General features: G+C 52.4%; 1 protein-coding gene across 3 annotated transcripts in view; it reads left to right on the top strand.

Moving 5' to 3' along the window:
* Nucleotides 1–22,593, top strand: part of FAM135B (family with sequence similarity 135 member B) — a 183,778-nt gene that overhangs the window by 84,992 nt on the left and 76,193 nt on the right. For all 3 annotated transcript variants that reach the window (XM_029923764.1, XM_029923763.1, XM_029923765.1), the window contains exons 4-6: nucleotides 6,095–6,165; nucleotides 10,853–11,026; nucleotides 16,508–16,634. In XM_029923764.1, coding sequence (XP_029779624.1) covers nucleotides 6,095–6,165; nucleotides 10,853–11,026; nucleotides 16,508–16,634 — 372 coding nt within the window. The remainder of the gene's footprint in view (nucleotides 1–6,094; nucleotides 6,166–10,852; nucleotides 11,027–16,507; nucleotides 16,635–22,593) is intronic.

Here is a 22,593-nt window from a genome sequence, read left to right as displayed (position 1 = left end):
AACCCAGTTTAGGGAGAGATCTCTGAGGTTGTTTTAATGTTTGTTTGTTTGTTTCATTTTTTATTTTTGAGAGACAGAGACAGCGTGAGCAGGGGAGGATCAGAGAGAGAGGGAGACACAGAATCTGAAGCAGGCTCCAGGTTCTGAGCTAGTTGTCAGCACAGAGCTTGATACAGGGCTTGAACCCACGAACCTGAGATCATGACCTGAGCCAAAGCCAGAGGCTTAACCAACTGAGCCACCCAGGTGCCCCCTTGAGGTTGTTTTGAGTTTAAAGGAAGCCCACATCAGGCCTCGGGTTCACACATGGCCCACCCGGATTCTGGTTGGAGGACCTCACTCTACCTCTTGGGGGCCGTCATCCTTTGCCATGTTGACCTCAAAGCCCTGCTGAGCATCAGGTCGTTGGGGGGCGGGGTTTGGACAATGTTCAAGTGTCTCAGTCATTTTCCATGTGAACTCCACCACTCGCCCCCACCCCAGCATGTGGAGCCTTTCTCAACATGCAAGTTTAGCTCAGCTCAGGTCAGGTGGTAGTAAGCCTCTCTTCTGAGACCGAACAGGGATTCTGTGTGGCTATAATACACATTGCTGCCTTTTTATACCAAAGCGTTCATCGCTACAAGCTAATGATTTGTTATAGTGTTGGGGTAATCCACACAGCAGCAATGAAGGCTATGGTCAATCATTATATCCAGGTCAGTGACAAAGTTAATTGGATATGTCCATACGTGTTGCATATCAAGAACGGATCCATTTGCTCTTTTCCAGCGAGTTATGTTTTGACAAGACACTGCTTCTCGCCAGGTGTCCAGAGTTCCTGTCCCCGCCCACACACAGCCATCATTGTGAGCCACAGACACTTAGGTAGGGGCCATCCGTCAGGCATACTGTTGCACACGCCATGCCAAATGCAGACATGGAAATGCCTTCCACGCTGGGAGGGCACAGGTCAGTGCAAGACGTGGCCACGGACAGAAGCAATCACAGCTTAAGGCGTAAGTGGGATATTTGTGTGATGGTTGCAAAGAGTGAGCGTCCAAGTGGCTATTATTTTTATATACACTCTGTAAGCGCTCAGAGGATTTGGGAAGGCTGACAAAATGCATAGAATAGTAAAGGGAAAAGCAACAACAGAGTGAGCCCGAGTCAAGGAAAATCACAAAAAGGGGGCAGGGAAGCCTGGGCGCCTGAGATAAATGTAATAGACTGAAATGCACAAACATGGCACCAGGCATTGCTAGTGGCCGCTTGCACATTCAGGACCAAGCTTCCCAGCAGCCCTGGCGAAGAGGACAGTCATCATTGACAAGATGCTTGGTGCTCTGAGAAGGCGGAGGGCAGATTACATCAAACAGTCTTTGTCAACAAGGCTGCGTTTTTATAGGCTTACAAAAGAAAAGCATTGCTCAAAGTGTGATGCCTTGCTGTACTCACATCTCGGTCCCCTGGCAGTGCTTGTTCAGAATGCAGATTCTTGGGCCCGTCCCAGACCCAGTGAGTCAGGCAGAGGCTTCTCTTTAAGGGGGCAGGGAGTTGATGGAGAGTTTTGAATTTTTACAGACTGGGTGGAATTTCTGCAGGAGGCTGTGAACAGCTTTTGAGACCAAGAGTAGAGAGGGCAGGGAAAAAACAGTGAAGGAGACAGTACATCTGAGGAAGAAAGCATCGTTTCCAGAAGGGAAGGAGGTGGTGCAGGTGCGAGGCTGGACAGGAGGGTTGAAGACACAACAGTTAGCACCATGCAGGCCCTGCCAAACACTGTGTTTTCCTATTCTGAAAGCAGCAGGGTACCCTCAGGAATCAGGAGGAGGAGAGTTGGGATTTGGAAAAAATATGGAAGGTGGGGCTTTAGGGATGCCCCGGGACGTGGAGGCAGTGCTCTGAGCCCCAGGACGTGGAGGCCGTGCTTTGAGCCCCAGGACGTGGAGGCCGTGCTCTGAGCCCCGGGACGTGGAGGCAGTGCTCTAAGACCCGGGACATTGAGGCAGTGCTCTGAGCCCCAGGACATGAAGGCAGTGCTCTAAGACCCGGGACATGGAGGCAGTGCTATGGTCCATGCAGGTATTGGGGAGCATGGCAGCAGAGGCAGCACAGTGGGGATGGGTAGAAAGAGGGGGCTGTGTTTTAGCCGAGTGCCCGTACAGACCTGGGCTCAAGAATGGAGGGTGTGGCACATCCTGTAGTCAAGAAAGTTCAGTGGTGTTGACTGTGAGGTTTGGCCATGAAATGGGCTTGGGGTCCATTGAAGGTCCCGGGTAGCCTGGAGAAGACATGTTTCTTTTGGGGAGTGATAGGAATTCCGGCTGAGTTATAGTAACAGCCACATGATCTCCACACTAACACCGCCTTATATGTCTTAGGTGTGTGTTGGGTGGTGGGCCGCACGCTGAGTGTTTTGCTTGGAAGTTCTCAGCAGATCATCACTACGGTATTGTGATGTGTTTTTACAATGCCTGCTTTACAGTTGAGGATGCAGCGATGTAGAGAAATAATTCGTCCAAAGTCATACCACTGGGAAGGGGTAGAGCTGAGATTTGAACCCAGGCAGTTTGGCCACGAAGTCTGTGTTTGTGACCCTTGGTCACAGTATGCAGACCCATGGTGTGGAGTTGGTGTGGGAAGGGTCCCATAGGAACCAGCGCTATAGGAATTTGGAAATAACAACAATAACTAATATTTGCTAAGAATGGTCTTTGAAGGTATCTGGGTGGCTCAGTTGGTTAAACATCTGATGCTTGGTTTCTGCTCAGGTCATGGTCATGGTCATGGTTCGTGGGATTGAGTTCCACATCGGGCTCTGGGCTGGTATCATGGAGCCTGGGATTCTCCGTCTTCCTCTCACTCTGCCCCTCCCCTGCTCACTCTCTCTCTCTCTCTCTCTCTCTCCCCCCCCTCAAAAAAACAAACAAACTTAAAAAGAATGGTCTTGTTTCATATGCTATATTTAGCCCCTTGGGTGTATTTTCTTAGTCACACAATAGCAGTGCTATCTAAGAGTAAGTAATATTTAACCTCATTTACAGATGAGAAAACCAGTTTAGAGAGGTTGGTTGGCCCAGGGTAGAGCCAAGCATTGCACCCATGTAGTTTGACGTCCAAAGCTGCCTTCTTCCCCACCGGCTGTGATGCAACTCAGGAGAGAAGAGTCACCATCATGAGGGGAGTCAAAAGCAATAAGGGAGAAAATGTGTACCCGACAACATGCACAAAAGGCCAAAGAAGCATATGGACCCTTGATCAAATCTGGGCTCTGGGACTCGTTCAGTTGGCTGGGTGGCTCAGTTGGTTAAGCATCTGATGCTTGGTTTCTGCTCAGGTCATGGTCATGGTCATGGTTCATGGGATTGAGTTCCACATCGGGCTCTGGGCTGGTATCATGGAGCTGTGGGACTCGCTCACCAGCTGACCTTGGGAAGGTTGAATTGGGAACTTGCTCCTGCACTGAGCCTCGATGTCCTCATCTGTGAATGAGGGGCAATATTTCTGGATTCTCAGCTTCATCCACATCGGATAAGACAGTATGGGTGGTCAGCTGCTACAAGGGAATCCTTCTGCAGATACAGGGCTGCTGGTTTTATGTTCAGTGCTACCCCAAGCTGCTTGTTTGTTTGGGGAGGGGGAAGGGCAGAGAGAGAGAGAGAGAGAGAGATTGAGAGACAGAATCCAAAGCACGCTCCAGGCTCCAAGCTGTCAGCAGAGAGCCTGATAGGGGGCTCCAACTCATGAGCCATGTGATCATGATCTGAGCCGAAGCCTCACCCACCCAGCTGCCCCTAAACAATGACTCTTCAAGGGAGGTCATTGTCATTAGGACGGAGTGGTAGCAGGGCATGCATACAAGTGTGTGTGCACGTACAGATGTGTCCATGTATGTGTATCTTTCCACACGGGCCCATGTACGAGTGTGTGTGTTTTGAGGAAGGGGAAGGCAGCCAACTGCCAATGATGAATTGAATGGTTAGAGAAGCCAGTGACTTCATTCTGGAGCATCCTGGAATTAAAAGATTTATAGAGACGTCAGTAAAGCCAAAGCCAGGCTTTATCCTGGCCCGCGATTCCTCTCCTAGTTCCAAAGGAATTGCAGCAAGTTTGAAACTGGGGCTTACAGTGAGTGGTGCTAGCCAGCACGCCTCCTCTGGGGCGGGCTCACTTTGCCAGTCCAGCTTCTGAGGAGCAGGCGGCAGGAGACTCGGTGGCTGGGGCTGTGTGTACGAAGCGAGGTTTGTGATTATGCAAAACAAAGCTAGCAGAGGAAGTTATTCATAGCACTTGAATCCGGCGAAATGTTAACTTTTAAATGCTTCTTCTTCCCCCAACAAATTTTAAAACCCTGGGGACCTAAAGATAAATTCCATCCATATGTCTGTGCCCGAGTTCTGCTTAACCAAAAACGTGTTTCCAAAGATGCCTTTGGGTAAGAGATTTCCATCCCTGAAGGATGGGGACATTTTGCAAAGAAACAAAAACCAACAGGAGAGGGGGTGGAGAAGAGCTTTATTTATTCCTCAGGACACATTAATACTTTTTGTGGCAGACACTATTCCTGGAGCTGGGGATCCAAAATGAATTAAGACTACTCTCTGCCTTAATGATGACTGATTGCTGTGGACTCAAGGCGAGAAAATGGGCAGGGGGTGGGGGCTGCCATTCAGCCATGGGCCAGATGGGGATTGTCAGCGAGCGGCCATGAGCCTGATCCAAACGAAGTTTCCAAATGCCAAGCCTGCGTTGCCAGATCCAGGGATTTTTTTTTTTTAACAGAAGCTGGAAACTTGCAATCGAAATGTGAAGTTGCCTGATTTTTGAATGTTGGCAATTTGTAAGTTGCAACTTGCAGCTTGGCGAGGACTAGACAGAAACAATTTGGGTCCTGGGCTTCCCGGGTATGAACCTGAAATGATTGTAACAGGAAGCATCCAAGGCCAAGATAGAAATTAGGTACTGGGGTTTTGTGGGTTACAGGGGAGGAGGGCTCCATCCAGCCTGGGTGTGCGGAGGAGCTCCGACCCTGGCCCTGGTGTGCAGCACTCACCGGTTTCCCGCTGAGCCTGGGCAGCCGTGGGATCACGTATTGAGCAGGCCTCCTTCCTGAGGTGGGAGGATGGTGTTGAAAGTGGGGAAAGAAGAACAGGGGGTACCATCTTTTAGACAGAAGTGAGAAACCAGCAGGTAGAACACAGATTCCTTTGCTAATTAAGGAAAATTGGAAGGTTAAGAATGAAAGTCGCAGGGATAGGACAGGAAATGCTGACGTGTCTCAAAGTGTAAGTGGTTGAATGTAATGGACCTCAAGCCAAAAATGAAAAATCTGGGGGCGGCTGGGCAGTTCAGCCAGTTAAGTATCTGACTCCTGGTTTTTGGCTGAGGTCATAAGATCTTACCGTTCCGTGAGTTTGAGCCCCATCTCTGTCATTGTGGAGCCTGCTTAGGATTCTCTTGGTCTGTCTCTCCCTCCCTCTCTGTCTCTCTCTCAAAGAAATAAACTTAAAAAAAATGAAAGATCTGCTTTCATAGAAAGCTGAGCCATCTTGGGGGATGGCCTCACCGTCCTGAGTGTCAGGATCTCCCTCTTTCTCATGGACAGCAGTGCCCACCAGGCGAGGGTGCCCGAGGGCAGAGACGATGTCACACATCCTCCAGCATTTCCCCCTCAATAGCCAAAGGGGGCTTCTTCAGGGCAAATCTGCAGCTCCCCCTTCCCAGAGCACCTGCCACGGAACACCTTGCCTAAAAGGATTCCAGATCAAATCTGTTTGGGAAGTAAGGTTCTCAAAAGTCCTGTGCTATAGAAAACTTGCATGACATTTTCTTTCTCTCTCTTTCTCTTTTTTTTTTTTTTTTTTTTTTTTTTGCAAGCTGGCTTTCCCCCACATTTGGCCCCATGAATCCCTTCCTCTGTTTCCACATAATACTCACAGATACCCCTCCAACCAGAGTTCGGTGGACTGTGCATGGGAATTCTGCTTTATGAATAAATGACATGAACGTTGCAGTGAGATTCTTTTCCTAAACTTTGGGAATTAGGCCAGCCGCATTTTTCATCAGGGCCAGGTATGACTCCTCAGTCCCTTGAACTTTGTTTCTCTTGCAGGTGGAAGAGGCACTAAGTGAAGTCGATTTTCAGCTCAAGGTGGATCTGCACTTTACAGACAGTGAAGAGCAGTGAGTGTCCCTGATGGCTCTGAATCCTGGGGGTTTCCTTTCTCTGAGCCTTCCCTGCATCTCACTCATGGCCTTGAACCTCAGAACCCCCCCAGATACTGGGAGCGTGTATGTGATCACAGCAGACTGGGAGCCTTTTAGGCAGATACAGACAGCTCCTGACTGCTTGCCTTTACTATCTGGCACCTTCTCATGCCTGACACCTCCGTATTAATTAGGTATTAATTAGGTCTTCAGATTCATGACCCTGTGAGGCGGCAAGCCTCAGGCTGCTTCTGAAGCAGAGGAGCCCTGCCCGGATCCCACACCTTTGCACCAAGTCTCTGCTACTGTGCTTCAACTCTCTGGAAACGGAAAACCTGCTTATTTGTCACCTGCTGATTAAACAGGCAGGAGACAAGGCTCCTCCTTCCTATAACTGCTTCCTCCCAGCCTGCTCTGTGTCCTCCTCTGGGCAAGCTGTCAGCTGCAGACTCTCTCAGGTCATAAATACATAGTCCCGGGTATCAGTAAGGCCACTCAAGGATACTACCGAGATTCTACCCTCTCATCCAGTTTATGACCCCTTCCCTGCCCCCTTCCCGGTCCCCTTCTGCCACCCCCAAGCTCCAGGCTTATCGAGGTTAGGAAACTCCCAGGGCAGGAGCAGGCCCCTGTGAGGGCTCCTATTTGTTCCTGCCTCCTTCCCTGCAGGGGTGTGTGGGCCTCACAAGGTCAGGCTCAGTCAGGAGTTAGGAGCTTCCAAAGCAGTGAGCCATATAGGACAGGCTCCACTGCAAGCAAGGCTCAGTAGAGGCTGAATAACTGTGTCCCTTGCTCTTGGGGGATCCCTATACATTCCTTGGAGATATACCCATTCATTAGGCAAGTTCCCTCACTCCCCCACTGCAGTTTCTTGATATCGTGATGCCTCCTGTGGCCCGGCCATTCACTCCTTGCAGGAGGCCCTTTTGGCATATTCTCCTTCAAAGAACCCATATCTGGTCCTTGGGAAGTGAACAAAGGCACTTTAATCCCTCAGGGGTGGGGAACCCCGTCTCCCTGCAATCCTGCTCACTCTTCCTTTGGCCAATCCAGCCACCCTCAGCTTCTCTCCCAAAGACGTCTGCAGGATGATTCAGACACCAGGATCTATGTTCCTCCAATGGTAGGGACAAGCGCACTTGAAGATCCCTCTCATTAGGTTTACAGTTATGGGGCAGACACTCCTGTTCCTCTGTTCTGTTAGCAAAATCTCAGGGAATTATTCTGACCACTCTCCACAAGTTAATCTGCACTTCTGGTCTCTACGACCTTTTCAGCAGGTGCGTCACATCCTCCTGTGAAAAATAGAGAACCAGGTGGCCAATGGTCTAATGTTGTCAGAACGACCTCCCAACCCTTTCCAAGTCCAGATGCCCTATTGGAACTTTCTGCTCCTTCTCCAGGGCTGTCCTGTCCCTGAGATGTGTCTGGTTGTTATAGAGTTTCTATAATGTGAGGAGTTGAGTCAGATGGGATCCGCTGAGATGTCAGTGACCTGATGTGTCTGCGCATTGAGAATGGGCATCTGCTGATGTGCCGGTGGTCAGGTCTAGTGTTGGAGCTGTCGGGAGCATCTGTCCGTGGTCCTGCCATGGTGTCTGGGCTCAGTATCACAGATTCCTCATTCTTGTCGGAACCCAAGCCTCTTGGGCCACTTGGTTCCCTCCTCACTGCTGCTTACTGCTTTCTGAGATGCTGGACGCTTGGGAAATCTTAATTTCCTCACACTGTCACCAATATTTGTTCTTTTGGCACCATATTGAGCTTAGAGCCCTTGTAAGAAGCTGGCTTTCTTCCTAACCTAGACACTCATAAGCAAAGCCTCTGCCTCTGTTCTCATATGCCCCCTCACCCATCTGTGGTTTCCATTGTTCACCCATCTCATTAGCCCCACCGCCTTGTCTTCCTGTGCCTACTTCCTCAGAGACATTCATCCATTTCTCCACGGCAGACGTTTCCAAGCGATCCGAGAACCCTGCAATTGATTCCATACTAGGCCTAGAATTCATTCCTCATCCAGCCTGCCTGGCACTCTGAATGAGAAGTCATGATAGACCCAGGAAATGAGACCATCGTGCCATCAAAATGGGCATTAATGGAGATGTGACTGAAGGGTAGGACATTCAGCATCCCAGGCTCGGTGCTCCTCAGCTGTGAGATGCTGGTCAAATCCCTGAATGTTCCTATATCTCAATGGCCTCGTTTATAACATGGACATTATTATAGAATCCATGCCTCATAAGTCTGTTATGAAGATTAAGAGAGACAATATCTCAAGTGTGTGGTCTGCCCAATCAATGTCTTCCTCCTCTCTGTGGCTTCCTAGATGCACGTGGGGGCCAGGCTTCCATGTGTCACATCTGCTCCATAGCATGGAGCACTTCATAACGGTCAGAGCAGCGGGTTTTCATGGAGTACAAGATTAGCTGAGGGGAACAGGAAGCCAGGGGCTGGGGAGGAATTTAAAACGCCATATGTTTTCATTTTCATAAATTGGGTTTAAAGATGATGCAGCGTCTGTAGCACATCCAGGGAATAGGCATTAGGCTTTTTGAAACATGACCCAGGCAGATGGCTTCTTTAGAACTGTGTAGGCCTGAGTGGAACCACATAGGGAAGCATGGCATCAAAGGGTCAAAGTCAAGAGCACCCTGCTCCAGTCTACCCTCTCACACTTGCACTTGCTACTCTGCAAAGGCCCACGAGAACATGTCTGCATAGGGACGGGAAGCTCACTCCTTCCCATCAGATCCCTGTTGTCCCTGGACAGTTCTGCCTATCAGGAAATTCTTCTTTATTCAAGGAGCAAGTCCTTTTTGCATGCCTTCCCTCAGTTGCCCTTAATTTTAATCTTCGCAGCCACGTAGAAAAATTCTCAGTCTGGATGACGCTTTAAGATCAAGATAAACAAGAGTCTTCAGTAAAGTCATCTCTTCATCTCCAGTTAAATATCAGGATTCTTTCGCCGTGTTTTGTGTTTGATCTTTTTACGTTCCTTTATAGGAACTCAGACATTCTCCTCTCAGTGCTCAGGTTGATCTCCATCCTTTCTAAATTAAGACCCCCATGAACTGAGTTTTATCTCCATTGATTGGTTCTATCCATTATAGAGCACAAAACAGCTATCACCTCCTTTAATCTGAGTTCTTTACTCCTATTAATGTGGTTTGAATTCTTCTTAACATTTTTGTCACCTGTGCTCCCCTGACATGTGCTTCACCTCCTCTTGTTCTAGCCTAAGAATATCTCTGTGATTCCTACAAGCCTCTGTGTACATGGATTCAAAGAAATAAAGTCAGCACCGCAGAAGGGACTATGTGGTCAGGTGAACATGGGTCTAGCATTTCAGTTTTGTGTTGTGACTTAGAACAAGTCAGTTAACCCATGCTAGCTTTGCTTCCGTATCTGAAAACAGAATACTACTAGTGAAGACCTCATATGATGGTCATAGGGATGGATTGGGGGAAAAGCACTGGGTTCGGGTCACTGTGAGGGCTCAGTAAATTGTTGTCAGAATGCAAGTTAATATAAATGTCAGTGGCTCTCTGAGACTCAGGGGCTGCTTGTTGCCCCACCCCCATCAGGTTTCTGCCTGCAAGAGAGGAGGCTGTTGTTTGTGGTCCAGTAACGGAGTCAGGCTGTGCTGCAGTGATTGACTTGGCCATTTGCACACAAGCTAAGCAATAAGGACTTCAGGGGGAGTCCAGCCCATGGAGCTGGGTCGGGGCAGTCTGCTCCCTTCCCCTTCGCCTCCCCATGTCTCATCTCTTACCCAGCTATGGAGGAAGAAGTTTGTCCTTCGAATACTCTCCGAGCTCTGTGCTCTGTCCATAGAAGCTTCCCCATCTACGCTTCCCAAGTGCCCTGCTTCAGAGAGACTTGGAGAGCCTGAGGGACTGGCTTCCAGAACTTGAGATTGGCACTGGAGGAGTTTTATTTAGAGAAGAATCAACCCCCCCCCACTTTTTTTTTATAACCAGGGGCTCTGTTGCACCTTGCCTCCCAGGCAGTTAATCTCTTAGGGATCAGACACACCCCGGAGACAAAGTGCAAGAGCAAAGGTGAGGAACTCCCTGATGAAATTGGCCAGCTGGCTTTAACTACTGTGCTTTGGGACTCATTTATTCATTTCACCAATCACCTCTTCTTTTTAATAAGCCAACATTTGGCCAATGTCTGTAGTTTGTTGGTACAATGCGAGATGTTGGGACAGAGGATGAACTAGTTACATTTCCTGGCCGTAAGAGGTAGGACTCTGGCAGAAAACAGACTTATGAGGCAGCGCTGTGCTGGGTGTTGGTGGAGGGTTGGTGGAGGCCAGGACGGCTTCAGGATGCACATGAGCCCTGAAAAGAAAGGGACTGAGTGTCTTTCCATCACTGGCCTGAAGGGGGTGGGGTGGGGCGGCTCGGTGGCAGTGGCAGCTGAGCATGAGCCCCGGGGCTGCTGAGACGTAGCTGTGTGGTGTCTCCCCAGCTCTTTTCCTTCTTGGAGCCTCAGGTTTTCCATCTGCCAATCCTGGGAGACAAGGTTTCCCCCAGACTGGGTGATTGTAGGGGACGATCATGGTGCGTGCATGGCGGCTGGGCTGGGTGCGGCCGTCACGCACACCTGCCTGGGTGGCTTGCTGTCACTCACTTGAGCTCACTCGCTTGCCTTCCAGGCTGAGGGACGTGGTGGGGGCACCCCTGATTAGCAGCCGCACGCTCAGTCTGCATTTCCACCCCTGGAGAGGTCTGCACCACCAGGTCCCCGTCATGTTTGACTACTTCCACCTGTCAGTGATCTCGGTGACGATCCACGCGGCACTGGTGGCTCTGCAGCAGCCCCTGATCAGGTATGAAATCATGGACATGAACGCAGAGGTGTAGGGTGCCACCCTGGCTTCTCGTTATACTCCCTCCACGGCAGGGCTGAGGGGGGCCGGGCTGGCCCAGATTGATGGGGGATGCAGACCACAGGGGCTTCTCCCAGGCACAGGGTCTGGGCTCTGGGCTTCCCTCAGCGGCAGGGGGGGAGGTGGGTGGTGGGCAGTGCAGACGGGCTCGGGGCAGGGAGCCAGAGGCTAAACTTGCCAACAATGGATATGACCTGGCTGGACTAGATGAGGATCAGACCTGGGCCCTGCACCTGACTTTGCTGCTGGAGTCCAGCTGCAGCAGATCCAGGGCTCCCTGAAGGATGGACGGTATTGGTGAAAGGGAGTGAGAGAGCCTCAGCTTCTTTCTGCTCACCAGGCAGGCATCTCTGCACTGACCCGAGAGTCAGCTTTATTTGTTGAAAAAATGTATGGGGCCAGCACAGAAGTGGCAATCGCCTTAGACAATGATTTCTGATGACAAATTTTTTGGTATGTAAAAATTTGCAGAACATAGATTGGTAGAAGACTCATGCATAATCTTTACCAATAGAGATTGAAGTAGGTGACTAGATGCTTATCATATGGGGAAGGAAGGGATCTTAGCATTCAAATACAAGCAAAGTTTTTAGCATAGCAAAGGCAAAAGTTAGGTCTTTGTGAGCAGCGGTCAATAGCCTGTTTTCCGAGGGGAAGAAAAATAAGTTTTCTCAGGAAATGTAACATTTGCTCCTATAATCATAAAAGAAGAAACTCTTATAACAAGTTTTTTTCACAAGGTACAGTTCACGTATTTTTAGCATAAGAAGGCAAGTCACCCCTGATATCAGTCAGTCAGGCACCTGGGGGGTCGGTGCTCAAGCAGAAGTGGAGTGGGGGTTGAGTGGGTGTAGACGCTGGTTGCCATCTGACGGTGGGAGGCCTTGAAAACCCGCCTTACTTCAGAGATGGCTCCCAGGGCTTTGCCATGTCAAACTGTGCCCTATCTGAGAAGTCACCCATGTTCCTGAGATGCACAGTCTTCATCTCTAAGCCGGGAGCACCCGTGTCCCATGCACAGATTTTAGTGGCTCTCAAATAAGGGTAGTGGTTAGGCACGGGACAAGGGCTCTGTTTTCTGTCCCCCTCCCCAGGTTGATGGGTGTTCACATACGGGACCTCCTGCCCGGCCCTGTGTTCTCCCTGTAAGTGAAGCCCTGTGATGCACTGAGATTTAATGCATTCCTCAAGCGGGGGAGGGGGAGGGGTACAGAGCTGGCAACGGTGAGCATGTTGCATCGTGCACCTACCCATGATGCAAAGTGATCTGGGTACCAGGTCGCTTCCTAACCTTGCCTGTATGCACGGGCACGAGTTGCTCCTGTGCGCAAAGTGACAGGGATAGAGTCCTGCAATGTTGGTCTCGGGAAGGAGCTGACTTTCCGGAATGTCTTTTAAGGACAGCTTCTCAGTGCTGGGAGTTAATATGCATGTGGGGGCCGCTCCCGTCCCTTCCAAAGGTTGGGTAAGGGCTTGGCTCCGACCACCTGCTGGGGTCAGCGACTGGACAGGAGGAGCCTGGATCCTGGCTGGCGGACATGGCCAGTAGATGCTGCTCCTGGCAGCCTCTCCCCAGTCCCTATGCCCCTCGGCTGAGCCCCATTCCAGGCTCTGCTTGCTGTTGGGGCTAATTCAGACCCTGCCCTTGAACAGTAACAGGATGGATATGTATCAGGTCAACCATAATCCCCAAACTGAGAAGCGTCATCCGACATAAAGACGAGGTGGGCTAAAGAGCCTGGTGAGATGCTCTCTGAGAGAAAGGACGCGTTGCACAAGGCGGGCCTTGAGCCGTGTAGGGTTTTGGCATAGAGAGACCCATGGAGTGTTAGCTCCGAGCCCGTGAAAGGAGCCAAGGGCGCCGAGGGTGGTAGGGGCTGGCGTCATGGGCAGTGCGTGCACAGTGCCTGGCCTCCGGCACTCTGCTGGAGAACGTGGACATTCTCCTACCCCTGGAGGATGGAGCTCCTCCAAACTGGGCCCTGAAGAGAAAGGAGATGCCCTGTAAGGGAGCCTGTGGGACTACTCATTTTTCTTTTTTAATGGCTGTATTGAGGGCCTGCTACGCCCCGGGACACACTGTGCCTAGCCCGGGACCGGTGTTAGAATCTGCACAGTAGATCCCAGTGGGCCAGCCAAGGAGACATTGCAGTAGACATTTCCTGGTCTGCATTAATGGCATTATCACATGCCAAACACTGCGCAGAGTTTGGCAGAGAATATTACAGCAGTGATAGGTATCATCGAAGGAAAACAGAACTAAATTTGGGAAATTGTAGGAGAAATCGAATCCAGAAAGCAAGGGAGGGCATGAGAACCCCACAGAATTATTCTCTGGCTGGGTGCTTGCTCCAAGGCTCGGCAAAAAGTGGCCTTGATGCAGACTTAAGGACACAGTCAGCCTGCCTCAGTGATGCAGGGCTGATGGCCGGAGGCGGTATCCTGTGAGTGGCTGGCCCTCAGCTGCTGCAGGTGAGGTGATAGCCCCTCCCCCGCCCCCTGGAGGGAAGGCAGAACTGTCCCCGCAGGCGTCTCTGGGGCCCTGAGACTGAGCTCTTGTGCCTCAGCTGGAGTCAGGCCACTTTGTTATCTAGCGCCACGAGGTAATACCTCGGGGTGATGTCTAACTGCTCTAGGCATCTGTTTCAGCATTGAAGTAATAAGGAAGGAAGGAAGGAAGGAAAGCAGGAAGGGAACTTCTGAAATGGGCAGTGATATTAATGCAAAGACCAACAGGGTGCAGTGAGATGAAGTGCACAGTCTTTGCCGCACATGGTGAGCACGTGCTTGCTTAGTGGAGGGTGGCCTAGGCCTTGAGCCATTTCTGGAAAGGCCAAGCCAGGACTCTGGCATGAACAGATCAGATCTGGGACCTTAAGAGGCTTAGAGTATGGCGGGTAGAAACAGACATAAATGATAAGCTCTAGTTCAGCCAGCAAACCATCCTGGAAGTGGGAATGCGTTGGTGGGGGCAAAAGTGCTGGCTTTGGGGTCAGAGGGAACTGTTCTGAGCCCCCTGCTTAGTGAGCTGTGAGCTCAAGCACATGACTTAAGCCCCCCCCCCCCCGAGCTTGTTTCAGTGTGTGCGGGAAGGTTCTTAGAAGGATTAAATGAAATCGCACATGTAAACCCTTGGCCATACAGTCAGTTGATTAATATTTATGCAGCGCCTGCTACGTCCGTGTCTCAGGGTCTGATCTCGGCATCATGTCGAGCACAGTGAGAAATAAATGCAGGAGGGTAAAGCTCTCATTTAGCAGTGTAACTAAATGACACATTAAGGAATTGAAAATCCATTTATGGTTTAAGAAGGGGGCATTGAAGGCTTTGAGCAGGAAAATCTTTGGGTAAGACCTGTGTTTTGTAAAGATCCCTCCCGTGGCCCGAGTGGGCCGGGCTGGAAGCGACATCGGGGTGGAGACAGGGGTTCGAGAGCCAGGGTCCAGCTGGGAGGTAAGTGTCTGCATCGCCCAAAATGGCTGTGGAAAGCAGGTGCCCCTTCTCCTGCCACTGGGGGCCCTGATACCATCTAACAAGGATTTGGGACCTGGAAACTCCTCGTAGAAAGTTTAACCTTCTGACGGAAACAGCTCCTTGCAAATCTGATGGAGCAGCCTTGGCAGAGAGGAGTGCCCCTAGACATTCAGCGTCAGAGCCTGGCATCGCCCAGGATGGCAGTAAAAATAGAACTGTCTTCTGTTCTCCGGGTTTTACAGCAAGGATCTCTATTAGTTACCTCACAGTGGCTGGGAACAAAGGCAGCCCTTTAAAATGATGGGAAATACCTGTCAAATAGGGCAAGTTCTAGCTTCTCCAGAAAAGTGAGTTTCCCAGCATCCCGTAAGTCCAACCAGGAAGCAGCAGGTGTGAAATTAAAGTTTAACCTGAAAAGATCTTTCACCTTCCCGGAAACACCCTGAAGAAGAGAATCCAATGTTTAACCCCTAAACGGAGCAGGTGGATTTCCCTGGAGGGATTCGGGGCCCCTGGCAGAGCCAGTCAGGACCGCAGTTCCAGAAAACAACCAGTTACTCCACTTACCGATCTGCCGTCTGTCCCCGAAGATCCTGTGAGCATCTCTGCTCTGGCACATATTCTACGTGTCCCTGCAATGTTCCTTTGATCCAGGGGGAGCCAAACTGCACACCTGGCTTTAAATCGCAGTTTGGGTGCAGTCGGTTGAGCTTCCGACTTCGGCTCAGGTCATGATCTCATGGTCCCTGAGTTTGAGCCTCATGTCAGGTTCTCTGCTGACAGCTCGGAGCCTGGAGCCTGTTTCTGATTCTGTGTCTCCGTCTCTCTGCCCCTCCCCTGCTCACAGATCTGTCTGTCTCTCTCTGTCTCTCTCAAAAATAAATAAACATTAAACACATTTTTAAAAATCGCAGATCCAAACAGATCAGAGTAATGACCGTGTCACACTCAGTGATGTGTGTGGTATCAGCAGCAGCAGCTACATACAGGTAACAACGATCGTGTTAGGTGTTAGGTTTTATTGTATTTGTGGCCTCACTGACAGCGGCTGGAGCACTTTTCAAATGACCATGACCGCTGTTTGCCTGATGCTGCACGTAAGGCCGCACTGGGCCGGCCTCACGGGTCCTCAGAGTCCCCAGGGAAGCGCCGTCGTCCCCTTACCCGGCTCGAAGGCTCTCCCCTCCCCATGTCATAAGCGGAGCTCACGGGCGCTGCCACCAGGCTCCTGGCCTTGATGGCAGCCTGTGGCCCCCGGGGCTGCTCTACCATAACCCCTCCATCTAGCCCTCCTTTCCCCCCGTTTGCTCATAAACTGCTCTTCTGTGCGCCCCGTTCTGAGTTCACCTTCTCGGCACCCCATCTGCCTCCCTCTCTAGACAGTGTCTTCGCAGAGTGGGGCTTGTGCCTCCACTGTCTTTGCCCCCGGCCACCTGACGCCACCAGGTGTCTACCTGCTTGAATAGTGAACTCAACAGAAGCAGCATTGACGCTGTTTCCCCGGCAGAGCTTGAAGCAGGAGTGTGGGGTGCCCAGACCAAGGCCTTCCAGGGCGGCTCCTTGGGCACCGTTGATGCTCACGCTCCTCTACAGAACACACAGAGCCGGGGTAGGGGGTGTGGAAGGAGCTCACCCCACACTGTGCCCTGAACGGAGCAGGCGCAGTCTCAGATCGTAGCGGAGGGAGCCCCTGTCCTTGTGTTCCTCTGTCCCCAGGCCCAGGAGCTGTGCCTCAGTGTCTCTCAGCAGGCACACGGTTGGCCCTTACGGGCATTTCTGGGTTCTCAGAGCAGGGGGTTGCCAGGGGCACCCCATTATCAGGCTGGCATCCTGGGGAAGGTGGCAAACTGCGCCTTCTCAGTGACTTACCTCGCAGTGTCCCCCTGACAGCCGGCGGGGCTGAGCCTTCTTCTCACTGTGTTTCTCCCTCTTCATCCCGCCTTTCAGTTTTACCCGTCCGGGCAGAGGCTCTTGGCTTGGGAAGGGCGGCCCAGACTCGGGACCCGAGCAGTCCAGCCTCTCTCTGGAGAACCTGGTCTTCGGAGCGGGGTACTGCAAGCCGGCTTCCTCAGAGGTGAGTTCTGCATGGGACGCGGCCCCAGGGCCAGACGCGGCCTCGCAGGGGTGCGTGGGGGCCCCCTCCTCTCCCCTGTCCGTCCGTTCCTTGCTTTCTGTGAAGCATCTTCCTCAGGCTGGGCCCTGGGGTGTCCACTTCTCGGTGGTTCTGGTGAGGGCACGTAGGGAGCGGCTTCCCCTGGACCCCGCGGTGGCCTGGAAAGCCCGTTGGCCTTGAGCCACTTTCAATGCCCAGCTCGGTCTCTCACTTGCTCACTTCTCTGAGCCTCAGTTTCCCCCCTTGAAGACTGGGGTCACGAAGATTTAATAATCTTCTGGGCGGTGTGTGGAGCGATCGGTGTGATGAGCTTGAGGGCCTGGCCCGGGGCCGGTACTCCGTGGGCGCTCCATCAACGGGCGTACCCTGACCGCTCCCCTGTTCCTCCCTCCCGGCCAACACCCGTCCTTCCTCTCTGTGAGGCCACTCTCGGGATCTGTGCCCGCATCTCCCTCTGGCCAGCACGTGATGGCCTTTGTCAGGGACCTGCTCAGCCCTAACCAGGCTGCGTCAGTCTGGCTTCTCCAGAGAGACGGAAGCAACGAGAGACGGACAGATGGCCAGATGACAGTATTTCCAACTAGCATTGACGTTCTTACGTAGACACAATATATACAAAGAGATCTGTTGAAAGCATTGGCTCCTGTGATGATGGAGGCCGAGGCGTCCCCAGGACCCGCCGCTGCACGAGAGCCGGGCGTAGCTTCCTGTCTGGGCTCAAGCGGGGAGCAGGAGAACACGGTGTCCCGGCTGGAAGGCAGGCACGGAGAGGACATGGTCTCACTCTACCCTTCTTTTTTGTATTTTCTTAGCCGGTCAGGTGGTGCCCACCCACATGGGGAGGGTGATCAGCTTGAACTCCGTCCACTGATTCAAGTCGGTCTTATCCAGAAACCCTCACGGAGGGGGAAATAAAGTTTAACATGGTGTCTGGGCACCCGGTAGCCCATCAGGTTGACCTAGTGAGCTGTCACACAGCCCACAGTAGAGTGTGGGAGTCTGTCTACCCAGACAGGAAAGAGGCACCTCCTTGTCCTGTGTGGCCTCACCCCCTCCCCACATATCCCGTTCCGCTGGTGCTCCTGTGACGTCACCTCCCCGGTCTGTGGCTCAGCCAGGAGGCTTGGCCACAAAAGGTGCCTAAGCCGTGCATGTCCCTGTCTGGTCCCCGCCGCTGTCTCGTGTTCTCACGATGCTTAGGAGAAAGCTGCCAAGACCCTCCTGAGGGACAGGCGTCCCGGACCTAGGGCAGGGCTCTGTGCCTGGGAAGGAGCAGACTTTGAAGCCAAATAGAACTTCCTTGAAGGTAGAATCCAGAGACTTGCAGATGCAGGACTTCGGGGAAGCCACTGTGCCTCAAGGAGCTGGTGTCCTCAGCATGGACACTGGACCTGGCAATCGGTAGCAGGGGAGTGGAAGGCCAGGACTTCTGGCTTCCTCTGCATCCCCAAGGCACTGACCCTCCATCGTTGGTGGATGCTCTGTGCATCCCAGGATTGGCCCAGCCCCGCTCCGGACTCCTGACGGGTGGACTGTGAGGCCTCTGTTGTGACCACATCCAGGGCCAGTCCCTACTTCTCACGTGCCCACGTGTGCTGGCCCCAGAGCCTCCCGGGGGCTCTCCCTGAAAATCTCCAGCTCCAACCATTTTCTAGGTAACGTGGTGTAGGATGTTAGGGAATGTCAGAGATCGGTTCAAAATGTTTTTGACACATTTTCCAAGACGAGGGCCTTTTCTAGGCCCACGGGGGCATGTGAGGATGGCTATGCTACAGCGTGCCCAGGAAGAAACTCATATGCACCTTCTCTGATGCCTCAGTCAGTGGACACCACCTCTGAGAAGCACTCCCTGATTTCCCAGGAAGTTCTCTCTCCTGAATGCTCCCTCCAGGGTCGGCTCTAGGCATCTCTGTCTCTCCTCCGCTGGCTTCCACGCAGCTGCGGAGAGAGCCCAGCTTACTCAGCTCCACATCCCCGGGCCCAGCACCTTGTAGGGCTGACCTTGGAGACTGTTCAGAACCCTGGGCCTCGGGCGGCCTGGGGCGGGGGCCAGGGACTCGGTTGCATCCAAGAAGCAGAGCATGACCCAGCCAGATCTCTGCCTTGGGCACGGTGGCACGTGAGAGAGGGAAGATTGTGGTGGCAGACACCTGCTGGGCTCCCCGGGGCCCGTGATGTGGGGGGGGGGCAGATTCACCCTTGCTGGCTCCATTCTCAACTGAGAATGGGATGATCCTGCTCTCAGAGAGGATTTCAGGAGTTAATATGTATAAAGACTGCACAAAAATAGACTTCGAGCAGGCACATGATACGCTATAGTTTTTTTTCCCCCTTTCCATTTCTTTTCTTGGCTATTTTTGGGGATGTGTGCCAAAGAAGACATCCCTGTCTTGTACAAGAGTCAGATGAAATAGCTTATTTGTGGGTGGTCTGCAGTGAACTCGCTCCTGGAGCTTAGCTCAATGGGTTATTTTCGGGACCTGATTCTTTTCCTGTGTATTTTCCATTTGGGTCCCATCCAGTTATGCGGGCTCAGTGCTGCGCGCCCACCCGGGGCCTTCCCCCAGCCAAGGGCTGCTAAGCAGAGACTAAAATCCGCCCCCCCCCCGCCTCCCCCGGGAACTGTGCATCCGCACCCCCGGGAGACCCAGTGCATTAGCAGATAACACGGGAATCCAGGCAGATTGCTGCCTCAGCTCAAAGGATTAGCGGCCCGGTGCTCCCTGCAAAATCAGCCTCTCTGCACAGAGACATTTGCAGCTCGAGACTCAGAGCAGAATGAGTTGACCACGTGAAACATCGTGGGTCCCTCTCCCATCAGCCCGGCCCCTCCCTCCCTCCCTGTGCGCAGGGCCTCCTTCTTTCCTGCTCTTCCCTCTTTCCAAGCTCCAGGCGGCTGGTGCCTCAGATTTAGAGTTGGAGCTCGCAGCCCCTCCCCTTACGAGGCAGCAGCTCTGCCTGATGGGAATTATTTTCCCTCTCTGATTTGCAGCTTATCGTCAAAAAGGGACACTAATGCCTGCCTTGCAGGGTTGCTGAGAAGATTAAATGGAATAAGCATAGAAGAGCCCGGAGCGTGGAGCCCTGGCACAAAGTGCTCAGTGAGACCCTCTGTCGGATTATTTTTCGTTTAGTTTATCCACATAATTAAATCGAATGTTCCTCCAGGAGCCCCCTGTGGTCTTGTGTGTAGGACACTGAACCAAGGGTCTTAGGTGTGGTTTTATTCTTGGCTTTGGTGCTAACCTGCTATGTGACCTTGAGGCAGACACTTGCCCTCTCTGGGCCTCAGTTTCCCAATGTGTAGAAAGAGGATCAGACCTGACGATACTTGAGGCCGCCTTGGTCCTTTCTCTGCTACCTTCCCAGTGATATCCCTGTCACTGCAGCTGGGGACGTTTGACACATGCCTGACTTATTAGTCCAGAACCAGTAGGATGTGTGTGCATGCACACACACACACACATGCACACACACACAATTTGTTCTCAGGGACTGTTTCATGTTTTTCTGGAGGCTGTCAAATCTGAAATCTGCAAGTTAGTCCAGCCGTCTGGAGGCCCAATGGGAGTTACAGTTTGAGCCCAAAGGCAGCCTGCTGACCAATGACCTAATTCTTTCTTCTTGGTGGCAGGGGGTGGTCAGTATTTCTTTTAAGATCTTCAACTGATGGGGACACCTGGGTGGCTCAGTCGGTTAAGCATCTGACTTCAGTTCAGATCATGATCTCATGGTTTGTGGGTTTGAGTTCCACGTCAGGCTCTGTGCTGACAGCTCGGAGCCTGGAGTCTGCTTCGGATTCTGTGTCTCCTCTCTGTGCCGCTCCGCTGCTCACAGTCTCTCTGTCTCTCTTTGTCTCTCAAAAATAAAGAAACATTAAAAAATAAAAAGATCTTCAACTGATTGGGTGAGGCTCACCCATGTTATGGAGGAAAGTCTGCTTTGCTCAGAGTCTGATGACTTAAACACTCACCTTATCCAAAACATAGCTTTACAGCAATGTCTAGGATAGTACTTGGCTGAGGAGCTGGGTACTTTGGCCTGGCAAAATCGGCATATAAAATATGCTATCACACTTAATAAAATGTTCTGGCTCTGGCAGACTCTCACTGAAGTTCAGGAATCCAGCTGCTCAAAAGCAGGATAATCCCTTTCTCCCTCCAGTGATGTGATGCACTCCCAGGGTCCCTGAGGTCAGCGGGGCCGTTCCCCTTCCCAGGGAGAGGATGGCAGCCTGGTGGAGAGGCACAGGCTATAGGGCTGTCCTGGTCCTCAGAGCGGAAGCATCAGTGGCCTCACGTGCTCACCCGTCGGTCAAGTGCACAGTCCCGACTATGTGCTGGCACCCGTTTGCTGCAGGGGCCAAAATGCACCTCGGTCTCTCCCTCAGTGGGTCATGGGGTCTATGCCTGAGGCAAAACAGCCATCGGAACTTTAAAATTCTGCAGTGGTGTGTAAATGCCACCGGTCATTCCACACTGCGTTTGGGAAGCCCTGCCCCACTGAGCCGCGGAGACCCAGGGACTCCAGCAGCTTCACCGGCCCCTGTGTCGGATTTCCTCTTGCAGATGAAGAGACCAGGACAGAGGTTCGGTTCTGGCTCTAGAGTCACAGGACCAGGCGGCCTCTTGCCGCGTCTCCACCAGGCCTGCTGCTCCGTCGGGCTGCGTGTGGTCCCGCTGTGTCCAGGGCATGTGTCCAGGGCATGTGGCCGGCACAGCGCGTGTGCTCACGAGACCTTTGCTGAGTGAGCACCTGTTGGAATCCAGGGAATCTGAGGGCATCTGAACGCGAGAGGACAGAGGCCCGTGCAGGTGGACGTCAGGCGTTTGACGTTCCGACAGATGTGTCCGGCCGGCACGTGGAGTGCCCCCGGCCCCTGGCGCACCTGCCGAGATCACAGAACCCCTGCTGGGGGGGTGTGCTCTGCCAGAGCAGATGAGTGTCTGAGACGAACGTGTCAGTCACCAAAGTGAAACCCCTCCACCCTGAAGGTGACATAAACGATGTTCTCCAGTCCCAGGAGCATGTCATCGGGAGAATATTCCAGACTGCGGCTCTGGAGACTCTTCCCTTCTAAGTCAGGCAGCAGAGAACTGCAAACCAGCCTCTTCCTGGAAAGGTAGGATGCCCCCACGGCACACGTATCCCCAACGTTGAGCTCCACAAAGCCTTGCACGCAGAGACTTGTGGCGTGGCAGCCCCTCACTGGAGACAGGCGTGTCTGAAAGGCTGGGGGGGGGGGCGGAAACTGAGGCACAGAGCTGATTTCCAGGCAGAAATCTCTCACCCCCTAGATATGCTCTTCTTTCTACCCTTCTGCCTCCATTAAAAAAATTTTTTTCTGTTTCTTATTTATTTTGAGAGACAGAGAGACAACACAAGCAGGGGAGGGTCAGAGAGGGAGGGAGACACAGAATCTGAAGCAGGCTCCAGGCTCTGAGCTAGCTGTCAGCCAGAGCCTGATGCGGGGCTCAAACCCACGAACCATGAGATCATGACCTGAGCCGAAGCGGGACGCTTAACTGACTGAGCCCCCAAAGTGCCCCTTCTGCCTCCAGTTTTATTGGGTTCTTTGTACCTTACCCTCAATCGTCATTTTAAACATCCCCGTACCCCTTTCTCGAGGACCCGGAGCCCCACGGCTGAGGCACAGGCGTTCAGTATTGCTGCTGACACGTCAGGATGCTGCCCTGCACTGCGTCAGTCTATTCACGCATCAGATATTTAGCAAGCACCTACCGTGTCTCAGGGGCGGGGCAAGGAGTTGGTGACACCGCGCCAACAGAACGTCGGCCTCAACCCCCACCGGTGGGGCATCTTCGTTTCTGTAGCTCTCAGTGCCATTCGAGGTGCTGGTGCACTGCGGGCGCTCAGTTCGTGTTGGGTGTCCAGGAGGCAAGAGGGTGCACCGGGAGGT

Source organism: Suricata suricatta, chromosome 15, assembly GCF_006229205.1.
Source record: "Suricata suricatta isolate VVHF042 chromosome 15, meerkat_22Aug2017_6uvM2_HiC, whole genome shotgun sequence".
NCBI classification, from domain to species: Eukaryota; Metazoa; Chordata; class Mammalia; order Carnivora; family Herpestidae; genus Suricata; species Suricata suricatta.
Note: the sequence above shows the minus strand (reverse complement) of the source record. Positions and strands in the feature narration are given on the sequence as shown.